Raw genomic sequence first — 20,575 nt, forward strand, 5'->3', positions numbered from 1 at the left:
ATAGTGGTTTATATAAATACTAGATGTAGATATAAATAGATATAGAAGTTTATATAAATACTAGATGTAGATATAAATAGATATCATAGAAGTTTATATAAATACTAGATGTAAATATAAATAGATATAGTGGTTTATATAAATACTAGATGTAGATATAAATAGATATAGAAGTTTATATAAATACTAGATGTAAATATAAATAGATATAGTGGTTTATATAAATACTAGATGTAGATATAAATAGATATCATAGTGGTTTATATAAATACTAGAGATAGATACAAATAGATATCATAGAAGTTTATATAAATACTAGATGTAGATATAAATAGATATAGTGGTTTATATAAATACTAAATGTAGATATAAATAGATATAGAAGTTTATATAAATACTAGATGTAAATATAAATAGATATAGTGGTTTATATAAATACTAAATGTAGATATAAATAGATATCATAGTGGTTTATATAAATACTAAATGTAGATATAAATAGATATAGAAGTTTATATAAATACTAGATGTAAATATAAATAGATATAGTGGTTTATATAAATACTAAATGTAGATATAGATATAGAAGTTTATATAAATACTAGATGTAAATATAAATAGATATAGTGGTTTATATGAATACTAGATGTAGATATAAATAGATATCATAGAAGTTTATATAAATAGTAGATGTAGATATAAATTGATATCATATAAATGTATGTAAATATGAATAAATATAGTGGTTTATATAAATACTAGATGTAGATATAAATAGATATCATAGAAGTTTATATAAATACTAGATGTAAATATAAATAGATATAGTGGTTTATATGAATACTAGATGTAGATATAAATAGATATCATAGAAGTTTATATAAATACTAGTTGTAAATATAAATAGATATCATAGAAGTTTATAGCTCGGTTGGTAGAGTGGCCGTGCCAGCAACTTGAGGGTTGCAGGTTCGATTCCCGCTTGTGCCATCCTAGTCACTGCTGTTGTGTCCTTGGGCAAGACACTTTACCCACCTGCTCCCAGTGCCACCCACACTGGTTTAAATGTAACTTAGATATTGGGTTTCACTATGTAAAGCGCTTTGAGTCACTTGAGAAAAGCGCTATATAAATATAATTCACTTCACATGTAAATATAGATATAGTGGTTTATATAAATACTACATGTAGATATAAATAGATATCATAGAAGTTTATATAAATACTAGATGTAATTATAAATAGATATCATAGTGGTTTATATGAATACTAAATGTAGATATAAATAGATATATATGTTCATATAAATACTAGATGTAGATATAAATAGATATCATAGAAGTTTATGTAAATATAAATAAATATGGTGGTTTATATAAATACTAGATGTAGATATAAATAGATATCATATAAGTTTATATAAATACTAGATGTAAATATAAATAGATATCATAGTGGTTTATATGAATACTATCAAACCGAGACATGGATTTGGTTGACTCCTCCGACGCAGAGAGATTACAGGACGAGCCAGGCTAGAATTCAGGTACATATTGTTTCAAAACACAAAAATGCAAAACGAAAAGCATGCTCGACGGCAGATAATAATCTATGCTAAAACTTAGAACAAAAACAGCACAATGGCAATACAATCTACAAAACAACCAAAAGATACTATCAAAAACATCATTACAAACAAAGACTTACTGTGACAAAAAAGTGAGGCATAAACAGCAAGGAGCGTGGCAGGAAGCAATGGCAGGTGATCAGTGGCAGGTGATCAGTGGCAGGAAGCAATGGCAGGTGATCAGTGGCAGGTGATCAGTGGCAGGTGATCAGTGGCAGGTGATCAGTGGCAGGTGATCAATGGCAGGTGATCAGTGGCAGGTGATCAGTGGCAGGTGATCAATGGCAGGTGATCAGTGGCAGGTGATCAGTGGCAGGTGATCAGTGGCAGGTGATCAGTGGCAGGTGATCAATGGCAGGTGATCAGTGGCAGGTGATCAGTGGCAGGAAGCAATGAGCAGCAAAGGTGGGAGAATACAAAGATAGTTCATGTTCCCAGACTGATGGACGGAAAGAACATGACTTAAGTAGTGGCTGTGATCAGTAGGAACAGGTGTGGGACTGAGGGCAGGGGCGTGGCTAGCAGGGACAGGTGAAAATCAATGAGTTGTCATGGTAACAAAACAAACCAGGAAGTGAAAAAACGGAACAAGAGTCCAGAAAACAAAACAAAACATGATCAAACATAAAACCAGATTTACAGGCGTGACAAATACTAGATGTAGATCTAAATAGATATCATATATGTTCATATAATTACTAGATGTAGATATAAATAGATATCATATATGTTCATATAAATACTAGATGTAGATATAAATAGATATCATATATGTTCATATAAATACTAGATGTAGATATAAATAGATATCATATATGTTCATATAAATACTAGATGTAGATATAAATAGATATCATATATGTTCATATAAATACTAGATGTAGATATAAATAGATGTATCATAGAATGAAATGACAAAGGCAGTGATTGCAAAGTTTGCAGCTTCCTCCTGAAAATGAAAGTCAATATTTTGCTACCTGCAGGTTTCGTCTGACATGAAAATATGATATTTGACTTTAAGTCTGTGTTGCTATGGTTGTTAGCTAGTAGCTTTTTGCACAACTTTGGGGAGAGGCGGGGCCAAACAAGAGAGGAGGGGCCACTGCAGATTTTATTATTTGTTTTTTTTTTTTTTACATTTGACAGTTTTTGTATAAAAAAAACTATTAGTACTTTGGCCTACTACGCTACTGTGTTTCATGATGGTGGTACTTAATGAATACTTAGGTCTACTACACTACTGTATTTGATGTTGTCATTATGGTGGTACTTAATGAATACTTAGGTCTACTACACTACTGTATTTAATGTTGTCATGATGGTGGTACTTAATGAATACTTAGGTCTACTACACTACTGTATTTAATGTGATCATGATGGTGGTACTTAATGAATACTTAGGTCTACTACACTACTGTATTTAATGTTGTCATGATGGTGGTACTTAATGAATACTTAGGTCTACTGCACTACTGTATTTAATGTTGTCATGATGGTGGTACTTAATGAATACTTAGGTCTACTACACTACTGTATTTAATGTTGTCATTATGGTGGTACTTAATGAATACTTAGGTCTACTACACTACTGTATTTTAATGCTGGTCATGATGGTGGTACTTAATGTATACTTAGCTCTACTACACTACTGTATTTAAAGTTGTCATAATGGTGGTACTTAATGAATACTTAGGTCTACTACGCTACTGTATTTAAAGTTGTCATAATGGTGGTACTTAATGAATACTTAGGTCTACTACACTACTGTATTTAAAGTTGTCATTATGGTGGTACTTAATGTATACTTAGCTCTACTACACTACTGTATTTAAAGTTGTCATAATGGTGGTACTTAATGAATACTTAGGTCTACTACACTACTGTATTTAATGTTGTCATGATGGTGGTACTTAATGAATACTTAGGTCTACTACACTACTGTATTTAATGTTGTCATTATGGTGGTACTTAATGAATACTTAGGTCTACTACAGTACTGTATTTAATGTGATCATGATGGTGGTACTTAATGAATACTTAGGTCTACTACACTACTGTATTTCAAGTTGTCATTATGGTGGTACTTAATGAATACTTAGGTCTACTACACTACTGTATTTAATGTTGTCATTATGGTGGTACTTAATGAATACTTAGGTCTACTACACTACTGTATTTTAATGTTGGTGATGATGGTGGTACTTAATGAATACTTAGGTCTACTACACTACTTTATTTAATGTTGTCATGATGGTGGTAATTAATGAATACTTAGGTCGACTACACTACTGTATTTAATGTTGTCATGATGGTGGTACTTAATGAATACTTAGGTCTACTACACTACTGTATTTAATTTTGTCATTGTGGTGGTACTTAATGAATACTTATTTCTACTACACTACTGTATTTAATGTTGTCATTATGTTGTTACTTAATGAATGCTTGGGTCTACTACACTACTGTATTTAATGTTGTCATGATGGTGGTACTTAATGAATACTTAGGTCTACTACACTACTGTATTTAATGTTGTCATGATGGTTGTACTTAATGAATACTTAGGTCTACTACACTACTGTATTTAATGTTGTCATTATGGTGGTAATTAATGAATACTTAGGTCTACTACACTACTGTATTTAATGTTGTCATTATGTTGTTACTTAATGAATACTTAGGTCTACTACACTACTGTATTTAAAGTTGTCATAATGGTGGTACTTAATGAATACTTAGGTCTACTACACTACTGTATTTAATGTTGTCATGATGGTGGTACTTAATGAATACTTAGGTCTACTACACTACTGTATTTAATGTTGTCATTATGGTGGTACTTAATGAATACTTAGGTCTACTACACTACTGTATTTAATGTTGTCATTATGGTGGTACTTAATGAATACTTAGGTCTACTACACTACTGTATTTAATGTTGTCATTATGGTGGTACTTAATGAATACTTAGGTCTACTACACTACTGTATTTAATGTTGTCATGATGGTTGTACTTAATGAATACTTAGGTCTACTACACTACTGTATTTAATGTTGTCATTATGGTGGTAATTAATGAATACTTAGGTCTACTACACTACTGTATTTAATGTTGTCATTATGTTGTTACTTAATGAATACTTAGGTCTACTACACTACTGTATTTAAAGTTGTCATAATGGTGGTACTTAATGAATACTTATGTCTACTACACTACTGTATTTAATGTTGTCATGATGGTGGTACTTAATGAATACTTAGGTCTACTACACTACTGTATTTAATGTTGTCATTATGGTGGTACTTAATGAATACTTAGGTCTACTACACTACTGTATTTAATGTTGTCATTATGGTGGTACTTAATGAATACTTAGGTCTACTACACTACTGTATTTAATGTTGTCATGATGGTGGTACTTAATGAATACTTAGGTCTACTACACTACTGTATTTAATGTTGTCATTATGGTGGTACTTAATGAATACTTAGGTCTACTACACTACTGTATTTAATGTTGTCATTATGGTGGTACTTAATGAATACTTAGGTCTACTACACTACTGTACTTAATGTTGTCATTATGTTGTTACTTAATGAATACTTGGGTCTACTACACTACTGTATTTAATGTTGTCATGATGGTGGTACTTAATGAATACCTAGGTCTACTACACTACTGTATTTTATGTTGTCATGATGGTGGTACTTAATGAATACTTAGGTCTACTACACTATTGTATTTCAAGTTGTCATTATGGTGGTACTTAATGAATACTTAGGTCTACTACACTACTGTATGTTGTCATTATGGTGGTACTTAATGAATACTTAGGTCTACTACACTACTGTATTTAATGTTGTCATGATGGTGGTACTTAATGAATACTTAGGTCTACTACACTACTGTATTTAATGTTGTCATTATGGTGGTACTTAATGAATACTTAGGTCTACTACACTACTGTATTTAATGTTGTCATTATGGTGGTACTTAATGAATACTTAGGTCTACTACACTACTGTATTTAATGTTGTCATTATGGTGGTACTTAATGAATACTTAGGTCTACTACACTACTGTATTTAATGTTGTCATGATGGTTGTACTTAATGAATACTTAGGTCTACTACACTACTGTATTTAATGTTGTCATTATGTTGTTACTTAATGAATACTTAGGTCTACTACACTACTGTATTTAAAGTTGTCATAATGGTGGTACTTAATGAATACTTATGTCTACTACACTACTGTATTTAATGTTGTCATGATGGTGGTACTTAATGAATACTTAGGTCTACTACACTACTGTATTTAATGTTGTCATTATGGTGGTACTTAATGAATACTTAGGTCTACTACACTACTGTATTTAATGTTGTCATTATGGTGGTACTTAATGAATACTTAGGTCTACTACACTACTGTATTTAATGTTGTCATGATGGTGGTACTTAATGAATACTTAGGTCTACTACACTACTGTATTTAATGTTGTCATTATGGTGGTACTTAATGAATACTTAGGTCTACTACACTACTGTATTTAATGTTGTCATTATGGTGGTACTTAATGAATACTTAGGTCTACTACACTACTGTACTTAATGTTGTCATTATGTTGTTACTTAATGAATACTTGGGTCTACTACACTACTGTATTTAATGTTGTCATGATGGTGGTACTTAATGAATACCTAGGTCTACTACACTACTGTATTTTATGTTGTCATGATGGTGGTACTTAATGAATACTTAGGTCTACTACACTATTGTATTTCAAGTTGTCATTATGGTGGTACTTAATGAATACTTAGGTCTACTACACTACTGTATGTTGTCATTATGGTGGTACTTAATGAATACTTAGGTCTACTACACTACTGTATTTAATGTTGTCATGATGGTGGTACTTAATGAATACTTAGGTCTACTACACTACTGTATTTTAAAGTTTGTCATGATGGTGGTACTTAATGAATACTTAGGACTACTACACTACTGTATTTCAAGTTGTCATTATGGTGGTACTTAATGAATACTTAGGTCTACTACACTACTGTATTTAATGTTGTCATTATGGTGGTACTTAATGAATACTTAGGTCTACTACACTACTGTATTTTAATGTTGGTCATGATGGTGGTACTTAATGTATACTTAGGTCTACTACACTACTTTATTTAATGTTGTCATGATGGTGGTAATTAATGAATACTTAGGTCGACTACACTACTGTATTTAATGTTGTCATGATGGTGGTACTTAATGAATACTTAGGTCTACTACACTACTGTATTTAATGTTGTCATGATGGTGGTACTTAATGAATACTTAGGTCTACTACACTACTGTATTTAATGTTGTCATGATGGTGGTACTTAATGAATACTTAGGTCTACTACACTACTTTATTTAATGTTGTCATGATGGTGGTAATTAATGAATACTTAGGTCGACTACACTACTGTATTTAATGTTGTCATGATGGTGGTACTTAATGAATACTTAGGTCTACTACACTACTGTATTTAATTTTGTCATTGTGGTGGTACTTAATGAATACTTATTTCTACTACACTACTGTATTTAATGTTGTCATTATGTTGTTACTTAATGAATGCTTGGGTCTACTACACTACTGTATTTAATGTTGTCATGATGGTGGTACTTAATGAATACTTAGGTCTACTAAACTACTGTATTTAATTTTGTCATTGTGGTGGTACTTAATGAATACTTATTTCTACTACACTACTGTATTTAATGTTGTCATTATGTTGTTACTTAATGAATGCTTGGGTCTACTACACTACTGTATTTAATGTTGTCATGATGGTGGTACTTAATGAATACTTAGGACTACTACACTACTGTATTTAATGTTGTCATTATGGTAGTACTTAATTAATACTTAGGTCTACTACACTACTGTATTTCATGTTGTCATTATGGTGGCACTTAATGAATACTTTGGTCTACTACACTACTGTATTTAATGTTATCATGATGGTGGTACTTAATGAATACTTAGGTCTACTACACTACTGTATTTAATGTTGTCATTATGGTGGTACTTAATGAATACTTAGGTCTACTACACTACTGTATTTAATGTTGTCATGATGGTGGTACTTAATGAATACTTAGGACTACTACGCTACTGCTGTCATGATGTAATATGAACAAGATCATTGTGAGTTAACATATTTCAAACTAAAGTCAAGTGTTTTTAAGTGCATTTTACTAATTAGAATGAAGTACGATGAAGATTTAAAAATAATTAGATTTGACAATGTAGTGTTATGTTAGTATTGTGTACTTCCACCATTATTTTGATCTATGAATTATAGATTGATCCAATAATCAGATATTACACATAGAGTGGGTCAAATAAAACAAGATGTTTCCGCTTGCCAAAACCTTCATTCTTTTTTCCTAACACGAGTCACGTGTGCTCTCTTGCAGCAGCCGTGCAGAAACTATGTCTGCATATTTAAACTTACTGTTTGATCAATTATTCCCCCAAAGAACAGGATAGTAATCATCATTTTTTTCTTTTGAATTACATAAATCCATAAACTGTTGAAGCTTTACTGTTGACCATCAACTGAAGCACGCACACACACACACACACACACACACACATTAGGCATGCGTGTGTGTGTGTGTGTGTGTACGTAGTGGGAGGAGCTTAGTGAGATGAGCAGCAGTTGTGATTTATGGATTTATGGATTATTCTAATCCAGATTTGACATCGCTGCTGCCGTGCTGAGTTTGGTGAGAAGACTGCAAGATGTTTGTCAAGGTGCTGCTCGCCCTGCTGCTTCTGCTGCCAACTCACGGTACTTCTCCATTTCATATCTACTCTGCTGATGTCAAAATATTCATATGTAGTCTACTCATATCAAAAAGTATCATCTCCCATGTTGACACGATTTGTCTGCAGCAAAGACTAAATATGATCTTTGTTTGTCATCTGTGCTTCACCGCATGATTCTGTCTGCGACCATCTGCCGGGGCATCATGGGGATCGTATGTGGATCACATGCATCGTGTCAATCGTCGCATGGATCATATGGATCAGTCATCTTCAGCCACGCTCAAGAGGTATGATTTGAGTCTACATACAAATATTCAATCACAAACTCAGAGACAGGAACAGACCCAACAAAGCAACCAAGAGAGCTGACTCCATCCTAGGCTGCCCACTAGCGCTCAGTCCATGTGCGGCCCATGCGGAGGAGCTAGAATCCATCCAGTGAGGGCGAAGGGTCCGATACATGCTCTTACAGACCCAGCACACTCATCCATCCATCCAAACACTCAATACTAGCTCCGTATCTCCGCCAGTATCTTCCTCCACATCTCCTCCTCTCTCTGCCTCCACATCTCCTCCACTCTCTGCATCCATATCTCCTTCAGTCTCTTCCCCCACTTCTCCTCCATTCTCTTCCTCCACATCTCCTCCACTCCCTTCCTCCGCATCTCCTCCGGTCTCTTCTTCTGCATCTCCTCCAGGCTCTTCCTCCACATCTCCTCCACTCCCTTCCTCCGCATCTCCTCCAGTCTCTTCTTCTGCATCTCCTCTGGTCTCTTCCTCCACATCTCCTATGGTCTCTTCTTCTGCATCTACTTCAGTCTCTTCTTCCGCATCTCCCCCGATTTTCTTTTCTGCAATTCCTTCAGTCTCTTCCTCCGCATCACCTCCGGTCTCTTCCTCCGCATCTCCTCCGGTTTCTTCTTCTGCAACTCCATCAGTCTCTTCTTCCGCATCTCCTCCGATTTCTTCCTCTGCAACTCCTTCAGTCTCTTCCTCCGCATCACCTCCGGTCTTTTTCTCCGCATCTCCTCCGGTTTCTTCTTCTGCAACTCCTTCAGTCTCTTCCTACGCATCACCTCCGGTCTCTTCTTCTGTAACTCTTTTAGTCTCTTCCTCCGCATCTCCTCCGATTTCTTCTTCTGCAACTCCTTCAGTACCTTCCTCCGCATCACCTCCGGTCTCTTCCTCCGCATCTCCTCCTGTCTCTTCTTCTTCAACTCCTTCAGTCTCTTCCTCTGCATCTCCACCATTCTCTTCCTCCGCATCTCCTCTGGTCTCTTTCTCCGCATCTCCTCCGGTTTCTTTTTGTGCAACTCCTTCAGTCTCTTCCTCTGCATCTCCTCCGGTCTCTCCCTCCGCATCACCTCCGGTCTCTTTCTCCGCATCTCCTCCGGTTTCTTTTTGTGCAACTCCTTCAGTCTCTTCCTACGCATCACCTCCGGTCTCTTCTTCTGTAACTCTTTTAGTCTCTTCCTCCGAAACTCCTCCAATTTCTTCTTCTGCAACTCCTTCAGTCTCTTCCTCCGCATCTCCTCCGATTTCTTCTTCTGCAACTCCTTCAGTACCTTCCTCCGCATCACCTCCGGTCTCTTTCTCCGCATCTCCTCCAGTCTCTTCTTCTGCAACTCCTTCAGTCTTTTCCTCTGCATCTCCACCATTCTCTTCCTCCGCATCTCCTCTGGTCTCTTCTTCTGCATCTCCTCCGGTCTCTTCTTCTGCAACTCCTTCAGTGTCTTCCTAAGCATCTCCTCCGATTTCTTCTTCTGCAACTCCTTCAGTACCTTCCTCCGCATCACCTCCGGTCTCTTTCTCCGCATCTCCTCCGGTCTCTTCTTCTGTAACTCCTTCAGTCTCTTCCTACGCATCACCTCCGGTCTCTTCTTCTGTAACTCTTTTAGTCTCTTCCTCCGCATCTCCTCCGGTCTCTTCTTCTGCAACTCCTTCAGTCTGTTCCTCCTCATCACTTCCGGTTTCTTCTTCTGCAACTCCTTCAGTCTCTTCCTCCACATCACCTCCGGTATCTTCCTCCGCATCCCCTCCGGTCTCTTCTTCTGCAGCTCCTTCAGTCTCTTCCTCCGCATCTCCTATGGTCTCTTCTTCTGCAGCTCCTTCAGTCTCTTCCTCCACATCTTCTCCAGTCTCCTCCTCCGCATCTGCTTCGGTCTCTTCATCCGCATCTGCTTCAGTCTCTTCCTCCGCATCACCTCCGGTCTCTTCTTCTGCAACTCCTTCAGTCTCTTCCTTCGCATTTCCCCCGGTCTCTTCTTCTGGAAATCCTTCAATCTCTTCCTCCGCATCTTCTCTGGTCTCTTCTTCTGCAACTCCTTCAGTCTCCTCCTCCGCATCTGTTTCGGTGTCTTCATCTGCATCTCCTTCTGTTTCTTCCACTGCAAATGTCATTATTTGTACAGTAACATTCTGGGGACTGATCTGACAGTTATTATATATATATATATATATATATATATATATATATATATATATATACAGTGGGGCAAAAAAGTATTTAGTCAGCCAGCGATTGTGCAAGTTCTCCCACTTAAAATGATGACAGAGGTCTGTAATTTTCATCATAGGTACACTTCAACTGTGAGATACAGAATGTGAAAAAAAATCCAGGAATTCACATTGTAGGAGTTTTAAATAATTTCTTTGTAAATTATGGTGGAAAATAAGTATTTGGTCAATAACGAAATTCAACTCAATACTTTGTAATATAACCTTTGTTGGCAGTAACAGAGGTCAAACGATTACTATAGGTCTTTACCAGGTTTGCACACACAGTAGCTGGTATTTTGGCCCATTCCTCTATGCAGATCTTCTCGACAGCAGTGATGTTTTGGGGCTGTTGCCGAGCAACACGGACTTTCAACTCCCTCCACAGATTTTCTATGGGGTTGAGGTCTGCAGACTGGCTAGGCCACTCCAGGACTTTCAAATACTTCTCACGGAGCCACACTTTCATTGCCCAGGTGGTGTGTTTGGGATCATTGTCATGCTGGAAGTCCCAGCCACGTTTCATCTTCAAAGCTCTCGCTGATGGAAGGAGGTTTTGGCTCAAAATCTCACGATACATGGCCCCATTCATTCTTTCCTTAACACGGATCAATCGTCCTGTCTCCTTAGCAGAAAAATAGCCCAAAGCATGATGTTTCCACCCCCATGCTTCACAGTAGGTATGGTGCTCTTGGGATGCAGCTCAGTATTTTTCTTCCTCCAAACACGTCAAGTTGAGTTTTTACCAAAAAGTTATATTTTGGTTTCATCTGACCACATGACATTCTCCCAATCCTCTGCTGTATCATCCATGTGCTCTCTGGCAAACTTCAGATGAGCCTGGACATGCACTGGCTTAAGCAGGGGGACACGTCTGGCACTGCAGGATTTGATTCCCTGTCGGCAAAGTGCGTCACTGATGGTAACCTTTGTTACGTCTGTCCCAGCTCTCTGCAGCTCATTCACCAGGTCCCCCCGTGTGGTTCTGGGATTTTTGCTCACCATTCTCATGATCATTTTGACCCCACGGGATGAGATCTTGCGAGGAGCCCCAGATCTAGGGAGATTATCAGTGGTCTTGTATGTCTTCCATTTTCTGATAATTGCTCCCACAGTTGTTTTTTTCACACCAAGCTGCTTGCCTATTGTAGGTTCACTCTTCCCAGTCTGGTGCAGGTCTACAATTCTTTTCCTGGTGTCCTGCGACAGCTCTTTGGTCTTGGCCATAGTGGAGTTTGGAGTCTGACTGTTTGAGGCAGTGGACAGGTGTCTTTTATACATATAACGAGTTCAAACAGGTGCCATTAATACAGGTAACGAGTGGAGGACAGAAGAGCTTCTTAAAGAAGAAGTTACAGGTCTGTGAGAGCCAGAGATCTTCCTTGTTTGAAGTCACCAAATACTTATTTTCCACCACAATTTACAAATAAATTCTTTAAAATTCCTACAATGTGAATTCCTGGATTTTTATTTTCACATTCTGTCTCTAACAGTTGAAGTGTAGCTATGATGAAAATGACAGACCTCCGTCATCATTTTAAGTGGGAGAACTTGCACAATCGCTGGCTGACTAAATACTTTTTTGCCCCACTTGTTCACATTGTACTTTTCTCTTTCCGGAAGAAAAAACAAGTCATTTTCCAAGATATGTCCTTGATGATTTATGATGATGTTTTTGGAGGAGGAGACAACCGAAGCCTGGACCAGCAAATCCTGCAACTGTGACTGTGATGGAGGCGTGGCACCCACTGACTCCTCCCCCATTGGCTCCTCCTCCTCCTCCTCCTCCTCAGTTCGTGGAGTGGACTGCATGCCAGGTCGGAAGCCCAACTAAAACATACATTCTGACTTCATGACAAACATCACTTCATCACACAACATATCTACATATAATCCATGGTAATAATAATAATCATATATATATATTAGGGCTGGGCAACGATTTTAATCAAAGTTAATCGCACTATTTCTCCAATTAATCGCGATTAACTGCATTGTATACGCAAAGCCCAATAATGAATTCAAAAGTAGTGTGTAGTGCACCTTTATTGGAATATTCTCCCACATGAACAAAAGCGCCAAAACATCTGTTGTGCAAACACAATTTAAATCAGTCCTTGTTAAACAGTAGCAGTTAAATAGCATATTTGATGAAAATCAACTCCAAAAATGCAAATACAAACATTTAAGCTTATTGCCACTGCCAGGGTATTTAAGTTATCCTGTTTGTTATGGAAAATAAATATAATCTACATACAAATCTCTGAGCCACAATCATAACATCTGAACAGGCAATTTCTGAGGTAACAGCAGAAACATTTTTTTTATCAGGGATCTTATGTTTAAAAAACCTATATTATAGGTAGTGGGCTGTTTTAGGGAATATTTGATCAAATTATCCGTAGTAGCAATATTAATAATGTTGTGTTTATTCTGCGTAGTGCACTTAAAATTGGAATTGATATGATGGGAATTTTCCGAATGTTTGCTTGGTGCTTTGATAAACTGAACGCATCATATACATGGTACTATATTGTGATGTTATGAGCCAGGGAAAAAAAGAACTACCCTACCCAGCATGCAACAGGAGTGAAGATCATGCGCGGTAGCCCGGTATAGGTTGTGTGTCGTCATGAGGGCATCTTGTATGTTGTGATATGCACGCTCTGAAAGCAAACGTTAAGAACTCAGCCAACACTCCTGGTCTGCATTATTCATAAATAGACAGACAACACATATACTCCGCTGCTTCACAGGCCGCTGGATGTAGCCGGCAAAGTATTCCCATGCTAGCTAGCCGCTCTAGCAAGCACGCCTCATTCAGTCCAAAACGGCCCGATCTATCCACATTCAGAATTGTCTGGCGGTCGTAAGTGATCCCGGAGTGACCACGCTGTAAGCCAGCCATGACATTTGCAGAATTGTCCGCTATTTTTGCCAAATGTTCCATCTTTACCAAGAGCCCCTCCACGCAATTTGTTAAGAAAAGGCGTTAACAAAATAAAAGCATGTAAACAACATACGCAAATGTGCGATAAAATAATTGTCGGCGTTAATAGATTGATGAGTTAATGCGTAATTAACGCATTAATTTGCCCACCCCTAATATATATATATATATATATATGTATATGTATATATGTATATATATATATATATATATATATATATATATTTATATATATATATATATATATATATTTACATATATATATATATATATATATATATATATTTATATATATATATATATATATATATATATATATATATATATATATATATATATATATATATATATATATATATATATATATGGTTTTTTTTGTTTTTTTTCCATGAAAATATTCAAAGGAAGTGTTTGTAATGCAGGATTTTGAAATATTTGTTATCAACAACAGGAAGTGCGACATCATCTTCCAACATTGTAAAATGATTCATGAATATTCATCTCATGTGTTATTTTGGTGACTGAGCTGAGTGAGCAGAAGTCAATGTGCTAAACATGAAATATGACCATCTGTCACACGCTACATTACACTCCAAGTCATCCTGCAGCCTGCTACACCACATCTATATATATGCAACATAAACACATACACTATTATATACATATTATATTACATACAATATATATTCTCTACCAAACATATGTATATATTTACATATGCATCTATATATGAATATATAAATATAGTGTTTTATATATAAATATATATATATGTGTATATATGTATATATACATATGTATATGTATATATAGATGTATGTACATATATATACTATATATATTCTCTACTTAACATATGTATATATTAACATATACATATGAATGTATAAATATATATATATTTTATATATATAAATATATTTGTGTCTATATACATATATATATATATATATATATATATATATATATATATATATATATATATATATATATATATATATATATATATATATATATATATATATATATATATATGTACATGTACACTCGAGGCAATACTCCCCCGTGTGATTCCCTTGTCCTACTGGGAGACTTCAACGCTCATGTTGGCAATGACAGTGAAACCTGGAGAGGCGTGATTGGGAAGAATGGCCGCCCGGCTCTGAACCCGAGTGGTGTTTTGTTATTGGACTTTTGTGCTCGTCACAGTTTGTCCATAACAAACACCATGTTCAAACATAAGAGTGTCCATATGTGCACTTGGCACCAGGACACCCTAGGCCGCAGTTCCATGATCGACTTTGTAGTTGTGTCATCGGATTTGCGGCCTCATGTTTTGGACACTCGGGTGAAGAGAGGGGCGGAGCTTTCTAGCGATCACCACCTGGTGGTGAGTTGGCTGCGATGGTGGGGGAGGATGCCGGACAGACCTGGCAGGTCCAAACACATTGTGAGGGTCTGTTGGGAACATCTGGCAGAGTCTCCTGTCAGACAAAGTTTCAATTCACACCTCCGGGAGAACTTTGAACATGTCACGAGGGAGGTGCTGGACATTGAGTCCGAGTGGACCATGTTCCGCACCTCTATTGTCGAGGCGGCTGATTGGAGGTGTGGCCGCAAGGTTGTTGGTGCCTGTCGGGGCGGCAATCCTAAAACCCGTTGGTGGACACCAGCGGTGAGGGATGCCGTAAAGCTGAAGAAGGAGTCCTATCAGGTCCTTTTGGCTCATAGGACTCCGGAGGCAGTGGACGGGTACCGACAGGCCAAGCGGTGTGCAGCTTCAGCGGTCGCGGAGGCAAAAACTCGGACATGGGAGGAGTTCGAGGAAGCCATGGAAAATGACTTCCGGACGGCTTCCAAGCGATTCTGGACCACCATCCGCCGCCTCAGGAAGGGGAAGCAGTGCACTATCAACACCGTGTATGGTGGGGATGGTGTTCTGCTGACCTCGACTGCGGATGTTGTGGATCGGTGGAGGGAATACTTCGAAGACCTCCTCAATCCCACCAACACGTCTTCCTATGAGGAAGCAGTGCCTGGGGAATCTGTGGTTGACTCTACTATTTCTGGGGCTGAGGTTGCTGAGGTAGTTAAAAAGCTCCTCGGCGGCAAGGCCCCAGGGGTGGATGAGATCCGGCCGGAGTTCCTTAAGGCTCTGGATGCTGTGGGGCTGTCTTGGTTGACAAGACTCTGCAGCATCGCGTGGACATCGGGGGCGGTACCTCTGGATTGGCAGACCGGGGTGGTGGTTCCTCTCTTTAAGAAGGGGGACCGGAGGGTGTGTTCCAACTATCGTGGGATCACACTCCTCAGCCTTCCCGGTAAGGTTTATTCAGGTGTACTGGAGAGGAGGCTACGCCGGATAGTCAAACCTCGGATTCAGGAGGAACTGTATGGTTTTCGTCCTGGTCGTGGAACTGTGGACCAGCTCTATACTCTGGGCAGGGTTCTTGAGGGTGCATGGGAGTTTGCCCAACCAGTCTACATGTGCTTTGTGGACTTGGAGAAGGCATTCGACCGTGTCCCTCGGGAACTCCTGTGGGGAGTGCTCAGAGAGTATGGGGTATCGGACTGTCTTATTGTGGCGGTCCGCTCCCTGTATGATCAGTGCCAGAGCTTGGTCCGGATTGCCGGCAGTAAGTCGAACACATTTCCAGTGAGGGTTGGACTCCGCCAAGGCTGTCCTTTGTCACCGATTCTGTTCATAACTTTTATGGACAGAATTTCTAGGCGCAGTCAAGGCGTTGAGGGGTTCCGGTTTGGTGGCTGCAGGATTAGGTCTCTGCTTTTTGCAGATGATGTGGTCCTGATGGCTTCATCTGACCGGGATCTTCAGCTCTCACTGGATCGGTTCGCAGCCGAATGTGAAGCGACCGGAATGAGAATCAGCACCTCCAAGTCCGAGTCCAGGGTTCTCGCCCAGAAAAGGGTGTAATGCCATAACCGGGTTGGGGAGGAGACCCTGCCCCAAGTGGAGGAGTTCAAGTACCTAGGAGTCTTGTTCACGAGTGAGGGAAGAGTGGATCGTGAGATCGACAGGCGGATCGGTGCGGCGTCTTCAGTAATGCGGACGTCATACCGATCCGTTGTGGTGAAGAAGGAGCTGAGCCGGAAGGCAGAGCTCTCTATTTACCGGTCGATCTACGTTCCCATCCTCACCTATGGTCATGAGCTTTGGGTCATGACCGAAAGGATAAGATCACGGGTACAAGCAGCCGGAATGAGTTTCCTCCGCCGGGTAGGGGGTCTCTCCCTTAGAGATAGTGTGAGAAGCTCTGCCATCCGGGAGGAACTCAAAGTAAAGCCGCTGCTCCTTCACATCGAGAAGAGCCAGATGAGGTGGTTCGGGCATCTGGTCAGGATGCCACCCAAAGGCCTCCCTAGGGAGGTGTTTAGGGCACGTCCAACCGGTAGGAGGCCACGGGGAAGACCCAGGACACGTTGGGAAGACTATGTCTCCCGGCTGGCCTGGGAACGCCTCGGGATCCCCCGGGAAGAGCTAGACCAAGTGGCTGGGGAGAGGGAAGTCTGGGCTTCACTGCTTAGGCTGTTGCCCCCGCGACCCGACCTCGGATAAGCGGAAGAAGATGGATGGATGGATGGATAAATATACATACTGTGTATACATACACATAAATACATACTGTATATCCACCTTAAAATGCTGTGGCGTGTCACATCGAAGTAAGTGGGTGGGCCTCTTTAAAATGAAGAGCTACTTTAAAATGAAATGGGAGGCCACCCTAAAATGAAGAGCCCCACTAAAATGAAATGGCGGGCCAACTTAAAATGAGGTGGTGGGCCACCCTAAAATAAAGAGCCACATTAAAAAGGAAATGGCGGACCACATAAAATGTTGTGGTGTGTCATATTGAAGTTATGGGGCGGGCCACCTTAACAAAGATGTGGCAGGCCACGTTAACCTGAAGTGGCGGCCACATTAAAATGATTCGGCGGATAGCATAAAATTTGTAGTGTGTCATATTGAAGTTATGTGGCAAGCCACTTTGAAATGAAGTGGTGGGCCAAATTAAAATGAAGTTTGCAGGCCACTTTAAATGAAAGGCCACGTTTTACATGAAGTTGCAGAGCACCTTAAAATGAAGTGGCAGGCCATTTTAAAATTCAGGGTGACATTAACATGAAGTAGCAGACCATGATGTGACAGGCCACATTCAAATGAAGGGCCACGTTATAATGAAGTGAAGGGCCACATTAAAATGAAAAGGCGGACCACATTAAAATGAAGTGGCGGGCCACATTAAAATGATTCGGCGGATAGCATAGAATTTGTAGTGTGTCATATTGAAGTTATGTGGCAAGCCATTTTGAAATAAAGTGGCAGGCCATTTTAAAATTCAGGGTGACATTAACATGAAGTAGAAGACCATTTAAAATGATGTGACAGGCCACATTCAAATGAAGGGCCACATTTTATAATGAAGTGAAGGGCCACCTTAAAATGAAAAGGCGGACCACGTTAAAATGAAGTGGCGGGCCACCTTAAAATGATTCGGCGGATAGCATAAAATTTGTAGTGTGTCATATTGAAGTTATGTGGCAAGCCACTTGGAAATGAAGTGGTGGGCCAAATTAAAATGAAGTTTGCAGGCCACTTTAAATGAAGGGCCACATTTAACATGAAGTGGCAGAGCACCTTAAAATGAAGTGGCAGGCCATTTTAAAATTCAGGGTGACATTAACATGAAGTAGCAGACCATTTAAAATGATGTGACAGGCCACATTCAAATGAAGGGCCACATTAAAATGAAAAGGCGGACCACATTAAAATGAAGTGGCGGGCCACCTTAAAATGACGGTTAACATTAACATGAAGTGGCGGATCACATGCAATGCGGTGGTGTGTCATATCGAAGTTACGGGTTGGGCCACTTTAAAATGAAGTGGTGAGCCAGATGATGTAAAGTAAAAGAGGTGCTTGTCCTTGCAGAATGTCCTTACCACAAACCTCTGGGCTTCGAGGCGGGATCAGTGAGTCCAGAACAGATCAGCTGTTCCAACCAGGACCAGTACACTGGATGGTTCTCTTCCTGGCTGCCCAGCAAGGCACGCCTCAACACTCAAGGCTTTGGGTAAACACTGGTAGTCTTACTTCACTCTCAGAAGTAGTCCTAGTCCAAATAGTCACTTCGATATTCAGCGGAAAAACTGCTCAAGTACTGAGGAACTACCAATCAATCAATTCCTTTGTTGTCATTGTCATAACTAACACTTAAGTCTTACATGTCAACGAGATTTTGTTGGAGTTTTGGACCATAGTTTAGAGTCCATGAGAAGACATCTAGAGGGACCTGGGGATGGTATTTGTCCTTCAGGATGTTGCGTACTCGCTTTAAGCAGCGAGCTGCGTACTTGGAACTCATCTCTGGGATTCTAGTCCTTGTCATCTTCTCTGCCGTTTTAAAGAGGAACATTATCACAATTTCAAAAGGGTTAAAAACAATACAAATCAGTTCCCAGTGGCTTGTTGTATTTTTTGAAGTTTTTTTTCCAAATTTTACCGGTCTCGGAATATCCCTAAAAAAAAGTGAAGTTAATTATATTTATATAGCGCTTTTCTCTAGTGAAACCCAATATCTAAGTTATATTCAAACCAGTGTGGGTGGATCTGGGAGCAGGTGGGTAAAGTGTCTTGCCCAAGGACACAACGGCAGTGACTAGGATGGCGGAAGCGGGAATCGAACCTGCAACCCTCAAGTTGCTGGCACGGCCACTCTACCAACCGAGCTATACCGCCCCACTTTACACACCATGAAACACACCACTTTACACACCATGAAACACACCACCTTACACACCATGAAACACACCACTTTACACACCATGAAACACACCACTTTACACACCATGAAACACACCACTTTACACACCATGAAACACACCACTTTACACACCATGAAACACACCACCTTACACACCATGAAACACACCACTTTACACACCATGAAACACACCACTTTACACACCATGAAACACACCACTTTACACACCATGAAACACACCACTTTACACACCATGAAACACACCACTTTACACACCATGAAACACACCACTTTACACACCATGAAACACACCACTTTACACACCATGAAACACACCACTTTACACACCATGAAACACACCACTTTACACACCATGAAACACACCACTTTACACACCATGAAACACACCACTTTACACACCATAAAACACACCACTTTACACACCATGAAACACACCACTTTACACACCATGAAACACACCACTTTACACACCATGAAACACACCACTTTACACACCATGAAACACACCACTTTACACACCATGAAACACACCACTTTAACCACCATGAAACACACCACTTTACACACCATAAAACACACCACTTTACACACCATGAAAGACACCACTTTACACACCATGAAACACACCACTTTACACACCATGAAACACACCACTTTACACACCATGAAACACACCACTTTACACACCATGAAACACACCACTTTACACACCATAAAACACACCACTTTACACACCATGAAACACACCACTTTACACACCATGAAACACACCACTTTACACACCATGAAACACACCACTTTACACACCATGAAACGCACCACCTTACACACCATGAAACACACCACTTTACACACCATGAAACACACCAC

At 39.2% G+C, this 20,575-nt stretch overlaps 1 protein-coding gene across 2 annotated transcripts; it reads left to right on the top strand.

Annotated features, from left to right (window-relative positions):
* The first annotated feature begins 8,380 nt into the window (after positions 1-8,380).
* Positions 8,381-19,015, top strand: LOC133543061 (retinoschisin-like). 2 transcript variants are annotated; one of them, XM_061887450.1, is made up of 4 exons: positions 8,381-8,477; positions 8,720-8,742; positions 12,633-12,768; positions 18,853-19,015. In XM_061887450.1, exons 1-4 carry the CDS (start codon positions 8,429-8,431, stop codon positions 18,996-18,998), a joined length of 354 nt encoding a protein of 117 aa, XP_061743434.1. In that variant the 5' UTR covers positions 8,381-8,428; the 3' UTR covers positions 18,999-19,015. The 2 variants fall into 2 exon arrangements, with proteins under 2 accessions (XP_061743434.1, XP_061743435.1); XM_061887451.1 differs by having other exon boundaries at positions 8,382-8,477; positions 12,636-12,768.
* The last annotated feature ends 1,560 nt before the right edge of the window (positions 19,016-20,575 follow it).

This window comes from Nerophis ophidion, linkage group LG25 (genome assembly GCF_033978795.1).
Source record: "Nerophis ophidion isolate RoL-2023_Sa linkage group LG25, RoL_Noph_v1.0, whole genome shotgun sequence".
Taxonomy (NCBI): Eukaryota; Metazoa; Chordata; class Actinopteri; order Syngnathiformes; family Syngnathidae; genus Nerophis; species Nerophis ophidion.